General features: G+C 40.0%; 1 protein-coding gene across 1 annotated transcript; it reads right to left on the bottom strand.

The window, feature by feature from the left end:
- Window positions 1-318: 318 nt before the first annotated feature.
- LONRF1 (LON peptidase N-terminal domain and ring finger 1) lies at window positions 319-17964 on the bottom strand. The gene is made up of 12 exons (XM_068942814.1): window positions 17153-17964; window positions 11840-11958; window positions 9190-9312; window positions 8452-8598; window positions 7758-7995; window positions 7581-7671; window positions 6639-6753; window positions 5951-6072; window positions 4608-4766; window positions 4333-4495; window positions 3524-3676; window positions 319-1590 (listed from the first exon to the last, which is right to left on the bottom strand). The coding sequence occupies exons 1-12, from the start codon at window positions 17769-17771 to the stop codon at window positions 1432-1434; spliced, it is 2208 nt and encodes a 735-aa protein (XP_068798915.1). The 5' UTR covers window positions 17772-17964; the 3' UTR covers window positions 319-1431.
- Between the last annotated feature and the right edge of the window lie 4828 nt (window positions 17965-22792).

The raw sequence follows: 22792 nt of genomic DNA, 5'->3' as shown, positions 1-22792 counted from the left end.
CTGATTATCAAGCCTGTGAAACACTTAACCGTTCTGCAAGGACAGTTTCCCACAGGAGTTTTGCGAAATGTAAGCATCATACCTCAAACCATCTGAACTTAAACAAAGTAGAAACAAAAACAGGACACAGGCAACAAACTCGTCTGACCAATTATCAGTCAGAGACAGGTACTATAATCAGAAATGGATTATGCACGTGCCACTTAAATCATGAAGTGCCCACAACCCTTGATCTAGGTTCTAAACAACTGCTTCCGGCTTTACTTAAGATCCCAGAATAGGAGCATTTGGGAAATTAAAGTTATTTTTAGTTCCTGATAAAGTTAAAAATATTACAAACTTTTAGCTTTTATTGAAAATTAAATATATTAGCAAAAGCAAGATTTAAGAAATACTTTACAAATGATTTACATACAAGAAAGCCAGTATCAGACATATTCACAAATATGCAAACTTTCAGTTACAAAAAGTACCTACTGGCAGCATGATGCTAACCTTGCCACTGCAGTGTGCTCTACTATTGATATGAATAAGGCATAGAACTCACATTTGCACCAACTTAAAAAGTCCAAAGAAAACTTTAAGCTTTTAAATCCTGGATGCATAATCCCCAATACACACACACACACACACTCTAAGGTTTCTTCTTAAAAGCTCTATAAACTAAGTGTGTGCTCTGGAAGAACAGGCAGCTTGAAAAGCCCAGTAAAAATGTAACTGGAACTGACGTTTAGTTTTCAGTTTCCTCTTTAACATGTACAGGTCTAAGTATGTAAACCATATTCACAGTTTAAGTATTTTTAGACAGAAGTACCTCTTTTTTTTTTTTTTTTGCATCTGTTCCTTACAATTGGCTCTCAGTTCAGCATACAGTTCAAAGTGTCACCTGTTTTGTGAAACATACATTTACAAGATAACTTTAAAAAAAAATCTGTGCCATATTCATGGTCAAGACAATTTAACATGAGCAGTAATATCCAACAGTGACATTCAATACTATGTTTCAATTGTGCAAATAGCAACAGAACAGTTGTATGAGGCAAACTCATTTGCAAAACCTTTAATACCTCTTCAATGTTGTAAACTTGGACTGTCAGCCTTAAGTCCTGCACTTCGCACAGCTTTAAAAAGTCAGTGGCTAAAATTATCAAGTCTCCAAATGTTCTCTTCTACATAGTGCAAACTGTAACGTAGATAATGTGAAAAACTTATCTGGCTGGATTGACTTTGTGCAATTATCAGTGGTCTTCTCTTGTAGTTGAAGAAAATGTGCATTCAAGGAACCACATGGTTCAGGAAGTTGGGGGCGGGGAAAAAAGCAGTTCCATATTACACTTCTCAAACCAGCGCTAGATGTGCAAAGGCAGCAAAAATTCCAGCTGCTACTACAACCAGAACAGAGTAACTTTTCAGGAAGACCCAGGCGGTTAGTCATTTGGACTGGTCTCTAGAAAAATATGTGAGTATATGCTGGATTTTTATCAGACGGTCTTTTAAGGACATCATAGAGAGAACTGAGAGTTGGTATCTGGGGTCTACTGGGAGAACAGCTAGAAGCCACCAACACCAAGCAGGACCGTTGGGCATTGCCTAAAAATAAAGGATAAGTTAGTCATTCACAACCAATACAGTCCAGTTGACTAACATGATAAAGATATCAAAGGACAAAGTTGTCAAAGAAATAAAGGTTAGTTTAAAGTTCGATATCAACTAGAGAATCCCAGATCCACAGGATCAGAAGGGATCATAAAGACCTCTTCTGATCCTTTCCTAACTTAGAAGTCAAAGTACACTTAAACAAAGCTTGATAAAAGCTTAGGTTGTGGGGGTGGGTGGGTATGCATGCTTTTTTTTTTTTTGGCCTTTTTTTAAAATAAGGACAACAAAGGAAGTGCACAGTTCTCTTAGGAAAGGATGGCTAAGCACAGGACAGTCATCTAATAACTAATCTTCCCGATACAAACTAAAGCCATTACTTGTTATGCTATGCTTGAGGCTTGAATATTGAAACCTAACAGTTTCTTTACAACGGCCCTTACCATATTTGAAGGCTACCACCTCTATCACCTACTCGTTCCACCCCCTTCTCAGTACTTCCTAGAAAGAGCAGGACTAGTAGATCAGTTCCTTCAAACTCTTAAGTTTATAAAACATGTTCTATAACTCTTTTCTGTACTTCACTCAATTCTTTACATCATGCCAGAAACGTGCTATGCAAAACTGGGCATAATACTCCTCTGCTGAGGTCATGTCACTGCAAAGCAGAGAGAGTATCTCCAAAGACTTGCAAAACCATTCTTGTTGATATGCTCCAGGATGACATTTCCTCCCTTTCATCTGTATTACATAGCTGATACATTTGTGTGTTCTGTTATAAATCTCAAATACACACCTGCAGTACTGCTGCCTAGCTAGTTATCCTATCTTTGTGTACTTACTCCTCCTTCCTAACCTATTGTTTTAACCTTATTCTTGATTTTTATTAGAGAAGCGTTCTGAAATCACTTCTGAATTCGTATGCTGGCTGCCTCCTCACGTGGAAGCCTCCAAAGCACCTGCAGTCCTCCCAGATCAGTTAATACAGCCTCTTAAAAATACGTAGCAGACCGGATGAGAGAGACACTTTCACAGGATCCTACTTTGTATACATCTTCCACTTTGAAAGTTAACTTATTAGTGACTGAAAAGACTTTTTAAATCTTGTTTCCATATGTCCTGACAACTTCACCTAAGCTTTATCTCCTTGGCAATATATTATATCAGCCACTTCCTTTCATCTACCCAGAAGAAAGTAAAATTGATAACTGAAAAATAAGTAATGCCAAATTAGCACAGGCTGTTACCACCATGTTATCTTCCTGATGTCTGCAAAGTGATTAGCTAGTTCCAATGTATTTTCAGTGAACATAAATACGATTTCTCATTTATGAACCTCCAGGTTCTCCTTTGTGCTCCCTTTTTAAGTGGGGCTCCATATATGTTATCTTTCTCCAGCCTCCGTTCTCCCAGGATTTTCACCATTCTTCACTAATTGCTTACAATAACCTTTAATGAATTGCTTCAGACAATTCCTTAAGTTTAAGGTAAATATTTGTCAAATCCTAACAGCCGTAGCAGTTCATGACACTCGTCTGGGAGGGAGAAAAAGACTTATTTGCAATCACCTCTTTGCCACAGATTACTGCCTACACATATCACATGGGAGAAAATACTGAAGCATCCTTCAGCTTTTTCCATTTCAATTCTAATGGCTTTACACAAACCAATAGTTTAAAATACTACTGATACTCAAACTGTTCTCAGTTTACTAGCTTTATCTACACAGACACATAACATCCTTGCTTACAGAGACTGTTGAACAGTAACAGAATTGCCTTTTGTTGCTCCTCATGAGAGCTGGCTTGAGCAGAAACATGATGTAGCCCTACTTCTTTAAAGTTAGGAGGAAAGCTATTTTTAAGCAGTTAGCAAGATTTTTATTTTTAGAAATAAGCAATTAATGTGATAGTAAATGATGCCTCACCTGTATATTTTCCTCCCTGTCAGGCATTGGCCCGAAGTGTTGAAGAATTTGAGTGCGAAATTTGTTTCTTAAATTTTGAAACCAACTACAGGCCTGATTGTACACAAAATTGTGAAGTTCTCTGAGTTTCTTTAGCTCTTCCTCATCAGCAACCTAAAGGAGGAACGTTAAGAGTACATTATGGATAAAGAAAGAAACAATTACTAAAAGGTTTAAGCTGAAAACAAAACAAAAAAACCCATACCACATTTCACTTCAACTCTTAACCTAAGTTTCCTGCATTCTTCTCAGCCTTAATTGCTAATGACTGGACAGTGAAGAAGCCCCATGATATTAACCAAAAAAAACCCCTTCACTTTAAACATGAAGGTATTTGGTTTAAGGCAGTAAAAACAAGTGAGGTGTATAAACACATGCGGAGTTCCTGCTTTACAAACATCATACGTATAAAACATTAACCAAAGAATTTGTAATGATATCTCCATGGCTGTGAAACTCAAAATATTGAGTGGGGTTTTTTTCCTAATATATTATATTAGAGATATCAAAGCAGTTACAGCTGCACGAACTACCGCTCAAATAGATTTGCCTATTTAAACAAGCAAAATGAAACAATAAGCATAGTATTTCTGGTTTTATTATGTCATAATAATAAAAAAAACTAAGTTAATTTCCATTTCTTCCACATGTTCAGACCCTATCTTTCAGAGGTCTGGGTACCTAAACATTCGAAACAGTGCTCAAAAACAAATCAAGCATAAATCTTCAGATATTAACTAACACTAGTATTTGGGAAGCATTCTGGATACCTTAACATCTTCCAAATATTCAATGTCTGCAGTGCAATAACCATCTTTCATCCCTCTTTGTAAAACTCTAAATCTCTTTCCACCAACTGTATCAACAACGGACCGTCCATCAGGCAGAAAATGAACATTCCTAATTTGCAGCATGCATCCATAGTCTGCAAAACTAGAGAAGAGACATTGTCAGTAATGCAACTACACACTCGTGTGAGGGCACTTATTTTAAAATTAAAAGAAACTGAACAGAGCAGGAGCAGGATATGAGCATATAAACCTACCCATTTTGAGAATCACTTATACACATCCCAAACTGTTTAGTCCCAGTTTCCATACTTCTGCGAATCATTAGTCGGTATCTTGGCTCAAACACATGTAGAGGGCAAGGCACAGTCGGATATGCCATAGTGCAAACAAACATTGGAACATTCTTGGTCAAGCTTCAAAAAACAAAACAAAACGAAAAAAAAAGTGACTTAAATCTGATCACTGAACTATACCAAGACGGTACATTTTTGCATTACGTTTATTAAGTCTAAGGTCATAAAGCATCTGCACCAAAGAGTAATAAGCAGCACATTATAATAAGTCTCAGAAACAATAAAAACACATGTGAACAGTGACTGTGAACACCTAGGTACTGATTTGAACACATAACGGATAGTAACTCTTATTAGAGTTACCTAGTCATTGAATGACTGTTAGGGATTTTTGTTTTATTTTAATTTGATGCACATAAGTCATTACAGGAATTCATTATGTGCTCAGATGCACTATTTTCCTGAAATTAAAAATGCAGTAGTAACTACACAGTAACTAAGTCATCACTTGGATTTTTTTCAAGGATGGACTCCAGATCAGGAGATGCAAGTCAGGGTATGTTTTTCACTTTGCAAATGTCTTGGGTGAGGCCAGTTAACTGAAAAATGAAATGGATTTTCTCCAAGCTTTTTTTTTTATCGAGTATGCACAGTTGACAGTAGCAAATCCCACACAAACAAGTTAGCATTAAAACATTACCAGGTATTTGATTTTACTGCCTTTCAAACTATAAAAAGATCGTTTTAATGTGTGGATTCTGCTGTGTAAATTGCATGAACTGTAGTTTAAACAATTTTCCAGCATTCATACCTACATACATGACACTTTAGATATCTAAAGAGATCTATTAGAGATAAATATTACAAAAAAAAAAAGATGTATTTCTCTTCATGAAACCTTTCCTCATAATATTAATGTCTTATCACAAACTGTTTTGAAAGAAATTCAAGTATCAGAAACTGCAGCCAATTCAAGAAGACACTTCCATTAACAGCAGCAAGGCTAAAACTGAAGCCCTATGGAAGTGCACACGCAAAAAAAGAAATGAAAGGGCACAAATATTTTATAGAGAACTTATGAGCCTCATATTGCTACTATCAAAATGGGAATTTTTATTTTAGAACTAAATAAAAACGTGTTCATTTTCTGAAATGCACATTAAGACACCAAATTAACACAGGTCTTTATATGCCTTCATAAGTCTGCAATATGCCATTATTAACTACAAAAACAATAAAACATTTCTAAAAATGATTTCCACACTAATCTCTCAAGTTTTCTACATAAAAGACAGCAAGCTTACTTTGAGTGTTCAGCAGTTTCTTCAGCATGAATTCTTTTTCTTTCGTATAACTCATCAGACAGATATTTTATTATCAATTCTTCCAGCAGTTCTGTGATACTGTATTTCCTGCTTGCTAGGTACTAGAAGCAATGTTTTAAAAATGTATTAATATTTATTTTCTTATATAGAAACACAAAATTTGAGAAAAATGTAGCTTTTAATTAGAACAACGATACATGAAGTATGTTCTAACGAGAGCTTTAAATCCATGAAAAGCTACAGCACTGAAGTTCTTACGTTTCACTACTTAACACCTAACGTTACTCTAATATTTGAAAATTCTCCGTTTTTGTTCTTAAAGAGTCTGACAACTCCTGTATCTAATAAAGTTTTTCTAATAAGCACACAAATACAACTCATTTCCCAGATTCCATAGCCACAAAAAAAAAGGAAGTCTACAGAAATTATCAGGGGAGTCTTAATAAACAGGTAAGAAAGTTGCAAACACCTAAAATGTAGTCACCTCAACAAAGCAGAAGATCCCTGAAACACAAAACCTTTAAAGATCTTGAGGCAAATCTAATCAACTTGTATTGACAAAATTTGCCTCAAGTTTTTCTTTTAACGGTAATACACGACTCAAGTGAATCCAAGTGAAACAGCCAATAAGGTAGTTGTCTTTAGAAGTTCCACTGAGAAACAGTACCTCTTTTAAACTCTCCTTACAGAGTGGACACTGAGGAGCATGGTCCAAACACCGTTCCAAGCAACCTTTGCAAAAAGTATGTCCGCAAGGGGTTGTCACTGGCTCAAAGAACAGCCTGAAACAAAGTTGTTAAAAATGAGGTAACGCGACAAGCCGAAGGTCAGTGATCAACCTCATCAAATCTTTAAGATTTAATAAGAAATTGCTTAAGAAAGAAAATTAACCCATGTCCCTTCCTGCTAGTTTTTCCCTCTACTACAGTTTGCTTCCATTTAACACTGCTCCCCCATTTTTTTGGGCTTTCTAATCAATCTGAACACATTTCAGCATTCCAGATATTCAACTATTTATCCCAACTACATGAAGATTCAGAATACACAAAATTAAGTGATTCTTTAACAAGCTAAGTTGTTGTAATAGTTATGGAAATGGTATGTTTATTGCTATGTCCAATTTAGTATACATAAAATATTTTAAGACATTTATTCTGCAAATCAAGAAAACTCAATAAGAGCTCTCAAAAACGTCAACTACAGTCAAGCAGACTGACCTTTTGAAGTATCTAAGTTCTCTAGACAGCTTTCAGATTCACAGGCAATTTATCTAAGCATTAGCCTTCCCAAAATAAAAAGTTAAGTAGTGTTATCAACTGAACCAAGACTAATATTTAACTGCAAAAGATATTATCCCTCTTGTGTTGCCAGTTAACACTACAAGATTTTAACTTAAAAGGCAACTTGATTAAAATAATGCTGCATTATGCAGCACTATAGCAAGTGACACCTTTAAATAATCACTTAACTACTGGGATAGAGGAAGGCCGAAAATTATTCCTAACCGACATTAGGACTCATCACAACCCATAAATGCCTCAGTTTACATATGTAAAAGATATGTGGAAGCATCTATAGTTAAAATACTGAATCAAGGAGAACATATTACCTCATACACAGAGAGCACTCAAAATCTGACACATCAATCAGATTCCCTGGAATTGTTCCATAAGCCTGTGTTGTGTCCCTTTTTGTATTTTCTGAGGAAAAGGGAGACAAAAATATTACTTCAAAGAAAGGTAGAACATAATAAATATTTTAAATTTCAAATTATATGACTGTTTACCTCCTTGCTTTTTGTGTTTATTTCTTCCATCTTCAAATACAACTGTATCCTGCTCTGAAAAGGAAAGCTTTCTTTTCAACAAAGCGCCTTTTTCTTGGCCAGAAAGAAGGGGTTCAGAAGACACTCTCTTTAAGCCATCTTCCTTGGCAAGGTCTTTTGTTGAGTTAAGAGCATGGGCAGATTGTGCACGATTTAGGCTTCCACTGACAGGCTGCAGTATTGCTGATCCTCCTAAACTCTGTAAAAATAAGATAAGCTGAACCGCACATACAGAACAACATATAAGTGTAAAACATAAACATGCAAAGAAACGTAAGACAAATTGGTATCCTAGTTAGTTCATTAGTTAACTAGAGGAACCTGACAAGTCAAGATAGTACTCAAATTTGCTTGGCTTTAACAAATCAAAAGCCCCCATCTGCTTCAAAGAAGAAAAAAAAATCTATAATTTCTTTTTTTTTTGTAGTGATCAATATTAAATCTCAGTAACTTCAAGTAGTTTACTGGAAGGAGGAGCCTAATGTTCCAAAGGAAAGTGCGCTACTCCTAAAACACAATTCTTTTCTGTCCAACATAGCCAATTACAGAAAGTCAGCATTTAGGCTGGAAAATAAGACAGACATATAAGGGTATGAGAGCTTCTCACTTTTGCATATTAGTCAAAGAAGAAAACTTGTTCTGTAGTTTTTGTTACCTGCTCAGGACAAAGTTGTAAATTGCTGCAAGACTCAGTCACCTCAGAACCAAGTATAAAAGGTTTATTTCGAACATGTGGTGAATTCCAAGCAGATTCCTTCAGACTCTCTCCTAAGTTTTCTGGTGACAGCACGTCACACAACGTCTAGAATATAAACAGCTGAGTGTTCATAATAGTGAAAAAGTATCTAGGTGTAGCTTTATAATCAAGCTACATATGAAAAATAAGAATTTAATTCACATGAAATTATCCTCATGAACAGAGCTTTATTAAGTAATAACCAAGAACAGTTGAGAACAGGCAAAAAGCTACAAATCTATATAACTAAACAGAAGTTTATCTTAAAAATCCTTTCTACTAGAAGGGAGTCACCTCTTCAGAGTTAGACATTATCAATTCAAGATCATGAAGATTTTTCAGTGTAAATTTTTATTATTAAACAGTTATGTTCTGAGCATGAAAGACTTCTGTTTACAGTACCTAAGTTTCCTATCTGCTTTCCAGACTTATGTCTTTTCCTTTAGCAACTTCAAAAGCACAAGTATTTAGTACTTGTACATTAAGACTACCTGTTCAACACAATATAATGCATCTTGAAAGGAAGTAATCTAAATGCCACCTGAACCTTCTCTGTATGCACTGAGGACTGACAGACAATCAAAGTCCACCATAATGGGAGCTTTATAAAGGAATCAAAACAGAGCAATAGTAATCCAGTTTGATATATCAAATTACCCTTTCTACTTCTAGTTTGGCTGGAAGAAAATCCTCATCAAGGGCTAAGCAGTGTAGAAATAGTTGTAAGGCATCACCTACAAAGCCAGAGTCATGCAGCACTTTTCCTTTTCGGAAGTAGACCTGAGAAACAGATAACAAAGACATTTGTAGAGAGCATAGAGAACTGTAGTATTAAACTTACAGGCATTACAACAGAGCCAGAATTAGAAGCCTCGATGACAAAGAGAATGTGCCTCTTCAGCAAGCCTCAGCCGTGCAGAATGTGGAAGATCTACCTGCCTTCTCTAAGAAAAATCCCCTACGTTGTTTTAAAAGAGCCATGAGATGGGCTGGCATTAGTTTCCTTCTAGTGAATTTGTTTTGGTTTATATAAAGGGTTAAGATCCTGCCAAGCATTAAATTCACACAAGGCTTTAATTTCTCCTTTCCAGAGCCTTTGGAGGAGGGAAGAGGGACATGCAATGAAAATTATCACATTTCCCTGTATGATAGCTTACACACGACACCCTTTTCGCCCTCTTTCATCAAAAGCCTTATGGTTCTAGTCTGCAGGAAAAGACCAATTATAGACAGAACAAACCACACAACCACGTATCCCTTACATACATCTTAATTTGCATTGTTTTGTAGAGAAGAGCTATTTTTGCAATTGTTTCCGCCAACCATATTTTATTCCTGAACGCTAGGTACCAGTCAGGAAAAAAAAAACAAAAAAAATCAGTTTACTATTTTCTCTACAAAAAAGAAGAAAACCTACACATCATAGGATATTATAATTAAGAAGTCCCTTATCCAACTCATTTCAATTTTTAGGTTGCATTCACAGTAATAGATAAACGATAGATAAAAACAATACAGTTGTAGACTAGGTTACAGATAATGGACCAGAAAATTGAATTAAAAAAAAAATCCAATGCAGTTTCTGCAGAACAACTGCCTATATTAACAGCAATTTGTCAAACAAGGCTGTCAGATGAGGGCATGCATCTCCTTTGATGCATTTGGGCAGTTTCAATAAGATATATCCTGAAGGATATATCCTGAAGGAAAGCATGCAAATCCTCCTCTTAGTGATTGCTTATCTTCCTACAGAGATAAGAGTTGTTAGAGGAATCTATCAAACCAAACTCAGTTAAGTGAAGCACGTTTTCTTTCCAGACATATAGAAAGGTAAACAGTACCGCCAATACTGAAAAGCAAAGAGAGAAGTACGATGCTCTTCTGAATTTGCAGAAGCCATGAAACTGCCACAAAAGAAACCAAGCAGAAGCAGTAATCTCCCCATCCTCAGCGATATCTGGCTACTCCTGCTGTGCTCAGAGCTCAGCCGGTGCTGCAATGAGCAATATCTTACTATTATAAAGGCCAGTGACTCCCCAGCTGCCTGAACTATTTGCAAAGCTCAGTTCCCACTGAGACTCTCTAGTCCTTCCAAAAGAAAGAAACCTTCCAAGCTAAAACAGCAATGTGCTTATCAAAAAGCAACAAAAAGCCTACAAAAAACAAAACAAAACAAAAAAAAATCAGATCATATGCAGATGTTGCAGGTTAGGCCAGCACAAACTCGCTCAACTCCTAGTACCAGAGCCACTAAAAAAGGCCCCCAACACATGTTTATATTTTTAACCAATACTATTGCAGAAGGATTTAGTATTTGTGTCAAATATACTTCATTCTTCAGTAGCATTTGAAAAAAAGAAAACTGTTGTCCTATTTATATAATACACTGTTTCACCAGTAACACATGAAAAAGAGAGATAAATGTTGACTTAACATAGAGCCAAAATTCTAGCCCTGCCTGGCACCAGTGCTCACTCATTTCACATGATGTTTTCATGGAACAGATAATACTGAAAAATGCTCTGACTTTGGGAAATACAGTCCAAGTATAACTCTTCTGGGAAGTGCAGAGCTTTAAAAGCAGCAACTTGCAGATAGTATAAGAAACTTCAAAACTCCATTACATCAATCTACCAAACATACAGGCCCCAGAAGTTTCACATTCAAGCAACTGAAGCTGGCTGCACAATTTCAGCCAGCCACCCAGTCAATAACATTAAGCTGAAGTTTGTAAATATTTAATAACTTTTCTTAAGAGAATACAAAAATGTTCTTCCTATAAGGAAATAAAGAATAGTCATCAAATAACTGTAGACAGCACAAACATACTTCATAAATGTTTCCCAAGACATCCTTTATACTCCACTTAACCCTTCGTCAACTGCTACCTTGTCATGTTGTGGTATGAGCTACAAATACTTGTAACAGCTCCAGGTAGATTAGTTTGTCTGTTTTGTATAAAAGAAAAAAACAAAACAAAAACAACCTTAGCCTAGAACAGGAAGTCAAAGACTAACACAGATGAACAACACCTCTGTAAGAGAAGCACAATATTCATCGGCCCACTCTAACTTGCTGTACTTACTAGTAGTCTGTCTCAAAAGAAACTGTTTTAAGATACTTTTTAGTATTCTGCATGTCTTACAAGATTAAATGTTTTCTTAAATCAAATGTTCACATGACACTTAGAATTTTTTATACAAATTAACTGACCAAGTTTCTCAATTTGATGCAAGTATAATTTAGAATTTATTAATTTCATAGATAAACACAGATTTTGAAAAATGAAAACTTCACATCAACTTACCTCTGGCCAGTTTGGCATTTTAGAAATAACAAAATTTAGATCTTCTACGGCTGTTTTATACTCTTGGAGGCCAGCATATGACTCAGCTCTGTAAATTCTTAGCATCAAGTCATCAGAATCTGAAGATAGAATCAAATAAAATTTTTAATCGTTCAGAAGTCTAATTTTTAATAAGATATGTTTCATAGCTACATAAATCATAACCATGATAGATGAAAATAATACACTTCTCTACCATACCGTCAGTATAACTGCCATATAGTTTGCTCCTCCCACCCTTTAAGCTTTTGGATGAAAAGTGAAATAATTCCAAGCTCATGTCTTTCAAGCTAAAGATCAGCTATTGAATCCTCTGTTTCTGGTAGCAACAAGAAAACATATTTTAAAAAAAATCTAGCACCAAGGCTGACAGACTAATATACTGTTCAATACTTCTGTGACAGAGGTTGACTAAATAGATTCTTGTTTCACAATGCACCTGCTTAAAACCACACAAACCTGGGAGCTCACCTCACTTGTCAAATCTAAATATTAAAAAGTTAGGTTTGCTTTCAAATGTTTGAGTTTTGCTTAGGCTAGCATTTGTTTTTCTAATGACCAACACCTGCCAGATACAGCATTGGTACTTTTACAGTGACATCATCTGATAAGTATCAGAAGTCTTTATCACGGGGCTGTCTGAAAAGAGATAGGCAATACCAAAAAGCCATTTACACCAGCTGGCAGCCCTGCTGTAGGGAGTTATACTAGCAGAACTTGTGTAACGGAAAAAACATTAGTGTGGGTTCAGTAAAGACAAGTTCTCACGTCCAAAACACACCATTTTGCAGTTTTAGTAAAGCAACTGCACTGGAAGCGTAGCCACCTACATTCCATTAAAATAATGGTTTTCATAATACAGCTTAGAGTTTTTACTTGGAAAAAGTCAGTAGACTGTTCCATGATCTTAATTTTTTTAGTACATCCGTGCTTTCCACTGAAAGGGTGTTAGAGATAAACAAGCCAAACATTGGTCTGTTGTAACCAGATACTCAAATTAAATAGTTCTTTAAGTTTGTGTCAACAAGACTTTGCAGGGGGTAAAAACCATTTCAATATTCTAGTGTCTTAGTCTATTCTAAGCATCTAGTTCAAGCTTTCACAATTTCCACCGTTAACTTGTTTTACACTTAAATCTGCTTCAGGAGGAAGCCAGACTGGTCAATGTCCCTGTGTATTCCAAAGTATTGCTTTGTATTTAGATACACAACGCTACATGTAAAAGATCTCAATGGAAAAAAAATGGTTAAGAAAATCAAAACTGACAATGTATTTCATAGCTGAAACTACTCAAGAGCTGTTCTGATTATGTTTTGAGCTGACAACTTCTCTTCAAATACAAATATTCCCAGACCAGTTTTTCTATTTTAGACAAAAGAAAATGCGCATTAACAGAACTTCGGGAAACCATCTGTCTAACTTAAAATAAACAAGTAATTCTGCAAGTGGAAGAACCCTGAAGCCTGCTTTCCCGTGGCTTGGCTTTGTGTTTTCTGACTATCACAGCCTAGCAAGTTGAGAGCTCTGATAAAACTCTTCAGATATTCGTTTTCTATATTTGACTGTTTGATGTCCAACAGAGTTAATATAAACAGAACGCCTTTTCCTCAAATGCAATGGTAATGTGGCTCTTCGTCCTCTAGCATGTTTGCACATAATCAGAAGGAGCTCGTCTTTTTCAGACCTCTGCTACATACAGGAGAAGACCTGAGGAACTCCAAGCCTGTTTCCTGTGGGGAGGGCAAGGGGGAGTTTGAAGCTAGAAACATCAGTTCAAATCTAGAGCAGGGAGACAGCTTGTCTATTTGTTTTTCAAAGAATTAAGTATGGTTTTGACTGAACTGGTACAAAATAAAGGGCGAAACAAAGAAGTTTAACTGGGACCCCAACCCTGCTGCTGAACACCAACGCTGCCAAAGAGTAATCAATGCAAATAACAAACTGGGTCTAAATATCTGTAAGACGAAGACCTAAATTTACATGCCCATTTTTGCAAAGGAATTTAATTTCTAAGCTTTATACTTTTGAAAATATTGTCTGGCAATCTTTCAGAATATTTTGATAACTGCCACCTCAAGTGAGGATGATTTCAGCTCCTTAGATCAAGGAATAAATAAGCAGCAGGAACGATTTGTGTTTGAATTTTCAGCTTCAACAGCCTAAATTATTATACATATAGAAATCACTTCTAATATTTCCAAAGACATAAATTATTTTTAATTTGAAAAAACCTATGTATACCGGTTATTATTACATTAATAGGTAAGTACACAAAGGGGGAAAAAAAGCACTTAACATATCCAGATTTTTTCCTATTTCTTTCAAAGCATCTGCTCCTGGCTACCATGAGTGAGAACCATCTCTGTTCTTCTCACCTAGCGTGTTTATTTATACGTTTCTTAAAAAAAAAAAAAATGGAATTTTTCAGAATGAGAAAGACACCACCCTCTCCACGCAGAAAACCTATTGCCATAGTATTTCCGAATACAGTATTACAGAGCCACTATGATGGTCAGGGTTGGAACATACAGCCTGTAAAAGGCTGAGGGAATTGGGCTTGCTTAGAGGAAAGATCAGAAGGCTTTGGGAGAACCAAATAGCTTTCCAGTACCCAAAAGGAAGCTACTTAGAAGACACAAGCAGGCTCCTTACTGAAGTTCATGGCGGGAAAACAAGAGACAATGGTCATAAACTGAAAAAGGGCAGCTCTGACCCAAAATAAGGAAAAAAACTTTTCGCTATGAAAGCACTGGAACAGGTTGCCCAGAGAGGTTTTGCAATCTCCATCCTTGGAGGTTTTCATGACTCAACTGTTGGACAAAGCCTTAAACAAACTGCTCTGAATTCAGCATTTACTCTGTTGAGCAGGAGGTTGGAGCAGAGACCTCCCGAGGTCCCCTGCAGCCCAAACAAGTCTGTGATCACTCCCAAGTCCGTTTACTAAAGACTATTAGCTGTGTCTTTCGGGATACTTGGATTACAGAGAGGCTGTATTTGGATTTTAACTCATTAGACTGCCTTTAATTAAACTGCTTAATTTCAACCCCCATAAGGAACATTTTATCAATATGAATGTTCACATTCCGCATGTTTTTCAAAAGTAACTTTTGTACCACGGCAAATCTCTCATCAGTACTTTATCTTGCAGATGTTTCAAGAAACAGAAGTTACTAAGAGATGCTACCTGAAAAAAGGTTTAGTGCTGATGCTTTATTTAGGACATTAGTTTTATTTTAATTTCAAGGTTTTAACTCTGTATCTGCACTAAAAAGAAATAGAGATGAGCTAGCAGTGAGGAAACTCTGAAACAGTACATGAATGATTTTAAATAAGCTAGATTCCTTAGTTTGTGTCTTCTCCACCTCTGAATGTTTGCAGGAATTCATGCTCTGGAGGAAAGAGGAAGCTGTACCAACAAGACCTCAGGCATTTCTCAATCAGGTCCCCATTGGCCTCAAGTCACCTTAAACTTGTAGCTGAGAGCCCCTAACTCTCTAAATCCACATTTAATGTAAACCTGTACACCCCAATTCAGGGAATTCTTTAGGATCTTTATCAGAATGCTTGGAATATTGATCGTTCTCTGGACTGGAGACACAGGAAAAAGGCGTGCAAAAAAAAAAAAGGGGGGGGGCTTACAGCACCAAAATCTAGCACGTATACAGAATCTGAATAATAAAGTCATGGATAAGCCTAACAGTTGATTACTATTTTCAAATTTTAAAGCCATTGTTAAAACCAAAATTCAAAATGTAACTTTAGACCAAAAAAGCAAAATTATTTCCTCATGGATATCTAAAGCGTTATGGCAATGCTAAATTAATAGAAAAGATTTTACAGAATTAAGTAGTGTTCTAATCAGCGTTCCTCCAATTGTCTCTTTTATTCCTTCAAAAATGATCTTGAACCATGAAATAGGACCCATATAAACCTTGGATCAATACTGGATTCATCAGTTTGCAACCTGAAGGCCATCGAGCTTTGACTCCATTTCTTTGTGACCTGTACGAGCCAAAGCTGTATTTGGGAACGCGCAAAGAGAAAAATAATCTACTACTTACAGTTCCAAGGTTAAAAATAGATCAGTCACTTTCTTGGTCCCATCTATCCTACGTACTGCAAACATCCTGGCAACTAAAAAATATCTGAGATTTAATCTCACCTAGATTGAAAACGGTTTATTCTAGAACCAAATGTGACATATCCCCCCAGAACAGATTGGAAGGATTAGACTTATGCAAGCTTTTGTTTTTCTCCACAGCTGACATCTGTAAAATGCAATGTACTTAATTTATAAAAATATTAATTCCTACATTTCTGAACAGAAACAAAATGGCACAAATGGAAATGGCAGCCCCACACGTCACCAAACGTTTAAAAACCACAGTCAAATTAAAACCACATAAAAATTTGTCACTGGATCAGTCTAGGTATATCAATCACCTGAACGTGACTTCCTGTGCAAAGACTAAACTCTGAAAAACTGACCATACGGCAAGTTGCAATGGTACTGGACGTACTACTTCTGCTCACTATATAATAATCCAAAAACACACCTTTACCACCCCTCCTTGCACCCTCTCTCAACACTATATTATAAAACTTCAACCACACCCACCTATGATGTCACTGCCATTACACAACCTGTCCCCCTCCATGCCTGCCTGCTTATGCAACTAGGCCCGGCCTGCTGGGAATTGTCTTAGTGACACTTAAAGACTATGAAAATAGGTCTCTCTCAGGAAACAAGGTTAAATACAGCGACAGAATTTCTCTCGCCCAGGCGCAGTGGCTACTAAAAGCAAACCCACAAAACTCTTTTGTAAACAAAGTCCCACAGCAGGAGGGCTAAAGAACGAGCCGAAGACGACCCTGCTGGACGCTCTTCCCCACTGCTCGAGGTCACCGGCGCGAGCCCCAGCGCCGGGCGCAGCCCTCGGCTAAGCTGCCAGCGCCTGAACGTGACCACAGCGCGTCCCTCCACGGTTGGGGACTACGGCGAGGCCCTCTGAGTCCTCTCAGCGAACTCGACAAAACTTCATGTGGGGAAAAAAAAAAAAATCACCCATTTCGCCCACTGGCGGAGAAAAGGGGCTGAGGGGCAGGCAGGGCCCGCGAGGAAGCGCATGCCCGCCCCGCCCCCCCGTCAGCCCCCAGGCGGGACCGGGGCGAGGGGCGAAGCGGCGGGGCCCCAGGGGGGCGAGGGAGGGGGCGCCCGCCGCCGTCCCGTCCCGCCCCGCCCCGCCGTCCAGCCCTGCTCCCCACCCGCCTCACCTGCTCGCAGAGCCTGGCTGGCGGCGCTCACAGCCTCTCGGAAGCGGCCCTGGGCCAGCAGCTCCTCCAGGCGCCGGCCGCTCCTCGCCCTCTCGCACTCGCCCGGGAACCACTTCTCCGCCAGCTGGTTGAGGACTACGCTGGTCCGCAGCGGGGCAGCGGCCGTGCTGGTGCCCCCCGCCGGCAGCAGCCAGTCCCGGCAGCGGCGGCAGCGGGCCCGCAGCTCCCTCCGCAGACAGCGGCGGCAGTAGCTGTGCCCGCACGACACGGTGACCGGCTCGCTCAGAAACCTGCGGCAGCCGCAGCAGCGCAGCGGCCCGCCGGCCGCGCCGCCGCCGCCCTCCGCCGCCCCGCGGTCCCGGCTCCGGCCCAGCCCCTGCCGCAGGCGGTAGTTCAGCACCAGGCACTCCACGAGCGTCCCCAGGCGCTGGGGTCCGGCCAGCGGGCCGAGGCACAGCGACGCCAGCGAGGAGCCGACCACTTCCTTCAGGTGGTTCCCCGGCACCAGCCTCTCACCCAGCCGCAGCAGCAACTCCCGCTCGCCAGCCGCCTCCTCGCCGAGCCTCCCGCTGCCTCCCGGCTCCGGCTCCGAGCCCACGGCCACAGGGGAGAACGCCATCGGCTGCCCGGCTCCGGCACGGGGGTGTGGCGCTCCCGCTCCGGCCGCCGAGCGCGACGCCGAAGCGGAGGAGGGGACGGTGCCCTCTCGCGCGGGGGCGTCACGCGCGCGCGCGCGACCCGCAGCAACGGTCCGGGCCACCTCGCCCTGCCCGGCCCGGCCCGGCAGCGACGCGCGCGCCCCCAGCACTGCCCCCCTTTCAAACGCCGCCGCGGAACCGCCGCTGCGCGCCCGCGCCCCGCCGCCGGCTTACATAAAACGCGGCGTCACCTGACCGCCAGGCGGCCTCCCCATTGGCCGAGGGCAACGTCGCGGCGGGGCGGGGCAGGAGGCGGGAGCGAGACGGAAGGAGGTTACAAAACACCGCTCCATGCGCGTTCCGTAACGGTGCGGGGGGGAGGGGGCGGGGCTGGCCGGCCGGCCCCGGGGCTGCCAGGGCGTGAGTCGCGCGCGGGGGGGGGGGGGGGGCGGCGGCGGCGCTCGGGGCGGTGTCGTGCCGTTGGCGGCCCCCCGGGCTGAGGCGGCGCGGCGGCGGCAGGGAGCGCCGGGCCGGGGCTGGGACGAGGAGGGTGATTCCCCCCCGTGAGGGGGGGACGGGGCGGCGGGCCGGCGAGCCGCGGGGCTCCGGGGGTTGCGGAGGGGCCGAGGGAGCCGCCGAGCGCGGCAGGAGAGACGTGCGGGTGGCGGAGGAGGGGCAGGGGTCTCTCGGGGCTCCGGAGCTGTCGTGGCCCCGAAGACTTCAGCTGGCGGGTGCCCGCCGGACCGGACCGCCCCGCCTTGCCGCGGCCGCCCTCCCGGCGGCGGATGCTCGCGGCTGTCTCGCCGCCTCGGCTTGCCCCTTTGGCTTGTGGACGCCGGTGGTGGTTTTTAAGGACACCATCCCTTAAAAGTTCCAAGATTAAGAAAAAATAATTTGTCCTTAGGACTTAGGTGTTTCTCGCGCTTTCCCTGAAAGTTTCCAGCGCCTCCTGAGGCATGCCCGTAGGATGGGGTCTGACGTTCTCCGTGTTCAGAGCTGCTGTGTTTGTGCTGTGCTGTAACAGGCAGTTGGTGCAGTAAATCTTATACTTTCTAGGAGCATAAAGTAGTAAGCCTAATGCTTTTTGGGACGCACCTGATCTACTTTACATAAACGAAGTAGTCATAGCGCATTTTCGTGGGGGAAATGTTACAGGATTCCAGATACAGGTCAGCCTCTATTGAAAGCATGGAGTCTATCGCATGAGTACTGTGCATTTACAGCACAGATCTGGTGCCTTTTTTAAAGAGGAGACCATTGTAAATCCCGGAATCTCAGACAAAGATAAGCAGTTGCTCTAAAACCTTCCAGGCAAGACTTGCACATCTATGAATTAATGGCCTTCCTGAAAGGAACAAAGCTATATCTATCTGTCTTCAGCCTTATTTCATGTATCACAAGCTGGGAATGACACTGACAGGCTGTTAAGAGGGTTATAGGCAGAGATACTGCAGATAACCAGAGACATACTGATTTACATTCTGGTGCTTTGTCTGGACTCATCCACTGGATAATGTGTCCTGTGCAGTGCCTTTCGAGTTCTTACGGTCAAGGAAAAAAGATGTCACAGTAATTGAAAGATCAGGTGAGAACCACCTCGGTATATTTTAAATGTGAAGAGATAGAAAAGGTAGTCTCTTAGAGTAATTATTCATAAACTATAGTCTGCATGAGTTAGGAAGTGAAAATTAAGCAAGGAGCAAAGTAATAGAGATGTCCATAATAAGGACTGGAATGGTGGTTAGATAAGATAAAATGGTTTGAATCAGAAAGGTTATGTCTGTTTTAGACATGGCAAGTGGTGAGCTGACCCTTCATGAAGTATTGGGGAGCTAAGTAGGAATTCAGGACAGAAATAAAATTCTAAAAGAAATGCTGTGAGCTGTCATCAGAGAGAACAGTAGTTTATTTTGCATTTCAGATTAGATTACCTGTGGAAATGGAAAAGAAGAATAAAGCAAAACAAGGTTCAAGCATTTGTGGGACTTCCTTAAAAAGCTGGATGAGCTTAGGATGATAACGTTATTCTCTGCAGGAACAATTAAAAATAGGTAGCACTGAAAACCCATTTTACTCCACTATTGCCACCAAACTTACAAAAGTTTGTATGTTAACACTCATTCAGCTGATTCAGACAACGTTGTCAGCCACAATTAGCTAACTTATATACTTCTTAATGCATAGGAACAGAATGCCCGTGGTTTTGCCACAAGTCTTGAAGTGTAAGGGTTAATTTTTTTTTCCATCATCTTCACTTCAAAACAGTGGGAAAAAAACAAGGGAGTAAAGAGAGGGTGGATGAATGGATAAACAGAGATCCTGCTGTTTTTCACTACTCCTACTGATTTAGAAAAATATATCTTTAATTAGTACATTTCTTCAGAGCCTGCTCTTTATGCTAACAATACCTACTGTCCCTGTAACCCTTACTGTCTCCTAACATTTGTGATATGTGCTGTTCTCTGCATTCACAGTTGCTCTTATTTTCATATGTTTCTCTTGGAAACTGAGGACTTCCACATGCCGAGAAGTTTCTGTCTAGGAACAGATAGACAAAAGATTTCTTGTCGCTTATTTTTTATGGCGTTGTAGAAACACACTGAAGCATTTCATTAGATTAAACATAACAGACTTCAAATGTGTTCTTAAATACATGCTAGTGGTATGCTGCAAGTTGAGAGGGAATCTTCTGCATGTCAAGTAACTTGGGAGCATGGCATACTAAGGCTGGGTTCAGAAAGTATTCAGAGAAGTTTGTAGAAAATAATCCATTGCACAGAAATATAAATGTTGAGTTGGGAAATCCCTGAGATGCAGATCTCTGGAATGTAGGAGATTATTCCAAGGGAAATCTGACTCTCTTTTTACCTTTTTCTCTAGGCATTCATTTTTGTCCACTGTTGGAAATAGGGCACTAGGCCTCTTTGGGCCTTGGTGCAACCAAGTATGGTCATTTCTATATCTTTAAGATGAGGTTTATTCTTCAAGCTTTATTTTTCATGCTTTATTTCTCCTTTGGCATGTTTCACTGTGTCATTGTTGGGATGTGATAGTTATGCAAGGTTGTGGGGGTGGGGAAGGCATATAACTTTTTACTAGTTTAGATAATAAACCCCGCCTCCGCCAGTGCTCCATTAAAAAAAAAAAAAAAAGAGTCCTCTCAGTGAACTCGACAAAACTTCATGGGGAAACACACACACACACACACACACGCACACACAGAGAGAGAGAAAAAGTCACAGTTGTGCTGTACATATGGGCCTTGGGCCATTCGAAGAAAGGCTGCAAGGACTGTCCTTCCCCATCCTACCGCACAGCAGTATTTTACAACTTATTGCATACGTCTTGGTAGTCCTCATTCAGAAAGATACCTACAGAGTTGTATCCCCACAGTACAGGTAGAAGTTATTCCTTTCTTATGCTTTATAAGCTTCTAGTTGGATGTTTCTTTAAGCAATTTCTTATACAAATAGCATCTGCAACTGAACTAAACACAGGATAACAATAAAACAGTGCTTTAAATCATATTTAACCCTGTATGTAAAATTACCTTAATTCAAGATCTTCAGCAATAAACAGCAGTATAAACAAAACTAAGCAAAACCAACCCAGGCTGAAGGAACAGGTAGTGGCAGGCAGTGGATCTAAAAATTAATACCTGCATACTCTAATATGGACCTGAGCCCTATCTTTCGCAGTCTCTCTTGGTATATATCCCAATAAAAAGTAGTTAATCCACAAAAGTAGTTATATTCCAAGAGAAATGTCGTAGTGGCTTTCTGGCCGTTTTTCCTCTATTTCTTTAAAGGTAGCTAGCTAGCTATCCAGCTGTTGTACCTTTTTGCCAAGGAATGTGTAGCAAAGACAAAATAAAATTAATTGGAGAAAGATTAGATTAGGCAAATAAGACTAATATTTTAATTTTCTTTTAAAGCAGAATGTTCCAGAGAACTATTTGTTCTACAGGAAAACTGTTACGCTTTTTCTTCTAAAAACCCCCACAAATAAATGTAAAAAAAAAAAAAAGACTCTCTCAAGCTTTGTTATAAAAAAATTATTGAATGGCGTAACTTTTGAAGACCTTGGAAAGTTATGTTTACTTCAGGCTCTGCTAAGGAACAAGGAGTCCTCAGAAGCAACTTGGTTTTCTTTTGTTTCAGTGTGTTCTTTGTTGCTTAGTAGACTCTTTCATGTTTCAGTGAGATAGCTCCTGCAGGCACACTTTTAAATAGAGAAATACTCAGCATCACTGTAGTAAAGCAAATACTAAATTTATTTGCATTTTGTGGAAATGTTGAGACTTAACAAGTTTAATAATTATATAGAATTCCATCTTTGGAGGTTTTCATGACCCAGCTGGACAAAGACTTAAACAAGCTGCTTGTAATTCAGTGTGTGCTCTGCTTTGAGCAGGGGGTTGGACTAGATGACCTCCTGAGGTCCTTTCCAACCTAAATTATCCTATATACCAAGAGATTTTAAAAATACATAATGTATTTTGCTTTTAAAAAATTAAACCCTATTGACTTACAGGCACTCCTTTTTCAATAACTAGAAAGTAAGATTAGTTTTTAAAACATTTGAAAGATGGATGTTGACAGTTCCAAATCTAAGTTCCAGTTCAAGCTCTAGTGGTTTCTGAATTATCAGTTATACATATATTAAAAAAAAAAAAAGTAGTTGAAAGGAAGAGGAAATTATGATGTTGATTCTTAGGTATAGATATAACCAGAATAGACGATGCTATCAAATATGCAGTAGTTGTAAAGATCATACCAAATGCACTGCTTTTGCTGCTCTTATTCTAGTGCCACACAGCGTGTGTACAATGGCAGAAAAGTCGGGGATGATAATAAGCTAAGTAGGTAAATCTTTACTATTTTTTGCAGCGGTCTATAAGTGATTGGTGCAGTCCATGATGCCCTATGTTGCTATGTTAGCATTACAGAAAAGTTTGAGATACAGAGTACAAAGAAGGCAAAGCAGCACATGCATATTGGCT

Source organism: Struthio camelus, chromosome 4 (genome assembly GCF_040807025.1).
Source record: "Struthio camelus isolate bStrCam1 chromosome 4, bStrCam1.hap1, whole genome shotgun sequence".
Classification (NCBI taxonomy): domain Eukaryota; kingdom Metazoa; phylum Chordata; class Aves; order Struthioniformes; family Struthionidae; genus Struthio; species Struthio camelus.
Note: the sequence above shows the minus strand (reverse complement) of the source record. Positions and strands in the feature narration are given on the sequence as shown.